We start from the raw sequence: 4,683 nt of genomic DNA on the forward strand, positions 1-4,683 counted from the left end.
GGAGTTGGGGAGACAGCCTTGATGCTGTTCGAGCACTGCTCAGCAGGAGCCAAAACTGATTTGTTATCAACACGTTCTAGCTACAAATAGAGCACAGCTCTGAGGGCTGCTATGGGGGAAGTTAACTCCATCCCAGCCAGACCCAATACAGGTGTTTTTAACAACTAATTGAAAATGTTCTGTGGAGTTTAGAATTAATACATTATGAGTACATTTCTGTGAATTTTCTTGACTTTAATGTATTAGTAAATTTTCATTGCTGCAAACAAGATTATGATGTTTAACACTTGATTTTTTATTATAAATTTGTGAGGAAGCAGTGTGACTGCATGGAAAAGGAAATTCTCATACAGAGGAAAAACTAACTGCTTTAACATTTTAAATTTTATTTTTCTTATTTGAACAGTATTGCTGAGATCATTGAACATTATAGAAAAGAACAGATTGTTGAAGGATATTACCTTAAAGATCCTGTTCCAGTGCAGGTAAAACAGCATCTCTGAACACTTGTTATTGAAGATATTGACTTAATCCTCAAATATTTGTAATATAGGAACTGAATTACAGTAGAGGTATCCATGATAGTTAAACAGCATCATCCTCACCTGAATTTTTGTTTTGAGCTTTTGTGTTTCTTTCATTTTATCCTCATATGCATTCACTCATCTTAGGTTGGCTTGTAGTAAACAGAAGGTATGGTAAGCTTTGTCTGTGCTCTGGGGTGTAAATGCCCTGTCTTGTGTCCCCAGCTCTGGTTCATGACCGAACCAATGCTGTGCCTTAATACTATATTGGGTTGAGGGGGGGAGCTGGGCTGCCCTCCATTCTTCTGTATCTGGCATCTTTCTTCCCCCAGAGAAAATCTATGTGCGCAGAAAAGCTTCAGAGATGATCAGGGGGCTAGGATTACAGGGTGTGTTCTGGAACATTGTTGCCCTGTAGCATAAATTCATCCTAAGAGACCACCGATAATAAACAAACCGCATCATCTAGTTTTTCATAAAGTTATAGCTAGTTCTAAAGTATATTTGTGTACTTTGTTCCCTATCTATTCTCAAATTTTCCTGTTTTGATTGTTAGAAATTTGGTTTTAATTTCCAACCTAAATAGGTACCCCTTTGTTAGATCTATTTTATTAATACAAGGGCATTGCTTGTATTCTCCCTTAGTCAGCACACTAAGCTGAGTATACCAAGTCTTTTTTTTGTCTCTTCATAACATTCTTGTAGTTGCCCTACTACCACCAATTCCAGTGTGAATCCATGGTTCTTGAATGTAATGGACCAGAACAGCTCAGAATACCATGTCATTAGTAATTCCTTTTTTTCTGTGAGAGTACTTACCAGATATATCCTAGAATATTATCTGTGTCTTTATCATAGCCACATTATATTATATTGTTTTCTATTGATAAGTATCAACAAGTGCAAATTTTACGTTGTGTTACTAGACTTACGTCTTATTATTCTGATTGTACCTTTATTGCTGATTGGCTTGTCATCAGTGCTTCCCAGTTGTCTGCTACTATTAAGTCACGCTCTGTAATGTGGTTGAGACAAATGTGAGGAAATTTGAATTCCGAGACTGATCCTTAAAAAGCTTCACCTAGCAACTTTCCTTGTTCTCCATAATTCTTTTTGGATCATGGCAATCATCTTCACTTTGGCACATGTATATCCACTTATGGTTCCTGTATCAATAACTTTCTCTGTGATGACTAATTTTCCATGTGAGACTGCATCAAATTCTTTTAAGTTATTCAGATATATTTTTTTTTTTTAAACAAAGGAATTGGTGGTGTAATTACATTTGGTTGTGTGTTCTCCCACATACTGTCATGCTCTGTTTTTGAAGAACAAAATTTCAGAAATTTAGGACATGAGTGCTAATAAGATTAGTGAGGGACTGTGCAACTTTGTGTGTTAGTCTTTCAATTTTAATTACGATCTGCACCATTCTTGTTGATTCAGAGTTTATCCTTAATTACTCAGTCCCAAAAGCCTTAGTAGAAGACAGTTAGAAGCTAAATAACCTTTACAGACTTGTGTAAATTTTGCATAAATCACTGTGAAAGATGCTGCTTTCTATTTAGTGTTAAAAAAATAAATACAGATGTTACTTTGTGAAAGTTGGTCTGTATTTAAACCTTATTTTTCTTCTCATAATTCTGGCCTAATCATTCCACAAGAAATAGTTATATTAATTTTCTGGCAAAGGTATTGTATTAAATTATATTAGTTTGTTTAAACACAGGAGACATAATAATAAATTGGTAGCATTCAATAAAATTTCAGTTGCAGCTCCATTGTGTGCAATTGTTTCATGGTGATTTCTGAGCTTAAAAAAAATGTTGATTTCTTCCTTGTCTACCAGCATCAAGAACAAGTGCTTAATGATACAGTGGATGGAAAAGAAATCTACAATACAATTCGTCGCAAAACAAAGGATGCTTTTTATAAAAATATTATCAAAAAAGGATATCTTCTGAAAAAAAGTGAGTTCTGTTTGCTTCTATGAAATGTTTTTTTTCTAAAAAATGCAGATATGAATGCATATTTTGTGTAGTACTGGTACTAGTGGAGGCAAAATTGAACTGAGCAAAAGGTGGTAGAAAGCCTGTAAAGGGTATGAAAGGTTCTTTTTCCTTAAGAAGTACATAAATACAAAGACATAATACATAAACTGATACGCAATATAAAGATGTTGATTGGCAGTTCTTTCAAAAAAAATCATAAAACAGCACAAAAACTAAGCTACTTTTATCAAAGGTAACATTCAGAATCATTAAATGAAGTGCATTTTCATAAAATGAATTCCTATTTAATACACAACTTGCTTAAATTTTAGCTGATCACACGGGTTAAAGAGAGCTAGATTAATGTAAATCAGTACATTCATTGGAGACCAGAGCTGGTTTAATTTTGTTGTTCCAACTTAGGTAATATGTTTAATTTAAAAGTGTATATTCTGGTGTACAAGGTACATTGAGACTTTTTTAAGGTTCTAACACTGGCACAGTCAACAGAGCATAGAATAATTGGATTAAAAGCTGCCTGACTCATCTCAATATATCCCTGAAGAATTGCTATTGAGCAAGATTTTGAAGTTCCAAGGAAGCTAGTCCCTTTCCAAGTATCATGATTTCAGTGTTTGTTTCCACTAAAGTTGATTTTGAAAAAATTAAGAAATAAAAAAAAGAGTAATAACGTTTCTGCACATGACAAAGACAGTAGCTAAAACAATAAGTACCAGATAGTGATTTGGATAGCAAGCAAAAGTGAGAAAGAAGGTAAGCATTTAGATGTAGCCAAATTTAAAAGATGCATTCAAAGGAAATTCAGACGAAAACTAGATCCTCTGAATAAAGCAAGGAAATCATCTTCTCTTGAGAGTGCTAATTCTGAGAGAAGGTGTAGAGGGATGTGGTAGGGTAAGGAATCAGCTGAGAATGAACTTGAAGTGAAAATCTTTACCTAAAAGGGATAATGAGATACTTTAAATGTGCAAGCAGGAGTACTGAGTAGGTGTGGAGAGATGCACATACCTGCATACAGAACAGAAATTTAATAAAATCACTCTTCCATCTAGTAGAGTATAACAACTGTATGTTAAAGTCAGTTTTCCAAAACAATAAGTATTAGTGCTTGTAGAAGGGCTGTGGTGGATCTATGATGATCAAGTTGAAAATTAAGGCTGAATGTTTTTCTAAAAGGTACTGTGGTCTATGTATGAATTAGTTGTAGAAAGTTCCTTATCAGTTGTAATTCAGAGGACGTTAAACAATGAGTGATTTATTTTTGGTTTAGTCAGTGACTAAATCCAGATTTTACTGATACATCTAATGTGCCTTCCAAAAAAACTTGACATTTAAATCAATGTTTATTAATTTTTTTTTAATGTTTTTCTCTGAAACATGTGGAACTGGTCAAATTTTTGGATATAGGTGGTGTGTTTAGGGCATGGTTCTGATCCAAGTTTGTATATATTGTATTCCCATTCATATTCTTCAGTCATTCTGATTTCATAGAATCATAGAATTTTCGGAGTTGGAAGGGACCTCTAGAGATCATCTAGTCCAACTCCCCTGCTAAAGCAGGATTGCCTAGAGCACATTACTCAGGACTGCATCCAGGCAGGTTTTAAAAATCTCCAGAGAAGGGGACTCCACAACCTCCCTGGGCAGCCTGTTCCAGTGGTCTGTCACCCTAACCATAAAGAAGTTTTTCCGTGTGTTGGAACAGAACTTCCTATGTTCCAACTTGTGCCCATTGCCCCTCGTCCTGTCACTGGGAACCACCGAGAAGAGTCTGGCTCCATCCTCCTTCAACTCACCCTTTAGATATTTGTAAGCAATAATCAGGTCTCCCCTCAGCCTTCTCTTCTCCAGGCTAAAGAGTCCCAGCTCTCTCAGCCTTTCCTCATAAGGGAGATGCTCCAATCCCTCAATCATCTTGGTTGCCCTCGCTGGACTGTCTCCAGCAGTTCCCTGTCCCTCTTGAACTGGGGAGCCCAAAACTGGACACAATATTCCAGTTGTGGCCTCACCAGTGCCGAGTAGAGGGGGAGAATGACCTCCCTCGACCTACTGGATACACTCTTCCCTATGCAGCCCAGGATTCCATTGGCCTTTTTGGCAACAAGGGCACATTGTTGGCTCATTGACAATTTACTATCTACCAGGAC

General features: G+C 36.2%; 1 protein-coding gene across 1 annotated transcript in view; it reads left to right on the forward strand.

The window, feature by feature from the left end:
- Positions 1 to 406: 406 nt before the first annotated feature.
- Positions 407 to 4,683, forward strand: part of LOC104295611 (ras GTPase-activating protein 1) — a gene marked incomplete at its 5' end in the record, with an annotated part of 54,346 nt that continues 50,069 nt past the window's right edge. The window contains 2 exons of the mRNA XM_009895381.1: positions 407 to 485; positions 2,374 to 2,494. Coding sequence (XP_009893683.1) covers positions 407 to 485; positions 2,374 to 2,494 — 200 coding nt within the window. The remainder of the gene's footprint in view (positions 486 to 2,373; positions 2,495 to 4,683) is intronic.

The sequence above is a fragment of the Charadrius vociferus genome, unplaced genomic scaffold (genome assembly GCF_000708025.1).
Source record: "Charadrius vociferus isolate BGI_N301 unplaced genomic scaffold, ASM70802v2 scaffold961, whole genome shotgun sequence".
Classification (NCBI taxonomy): domain Eukaryota; kingdom Metazoa; phylum Chordata; class Aves; order Charadriiformes; family Charadriidae; genus Charadrius; species Charadrius vociferus.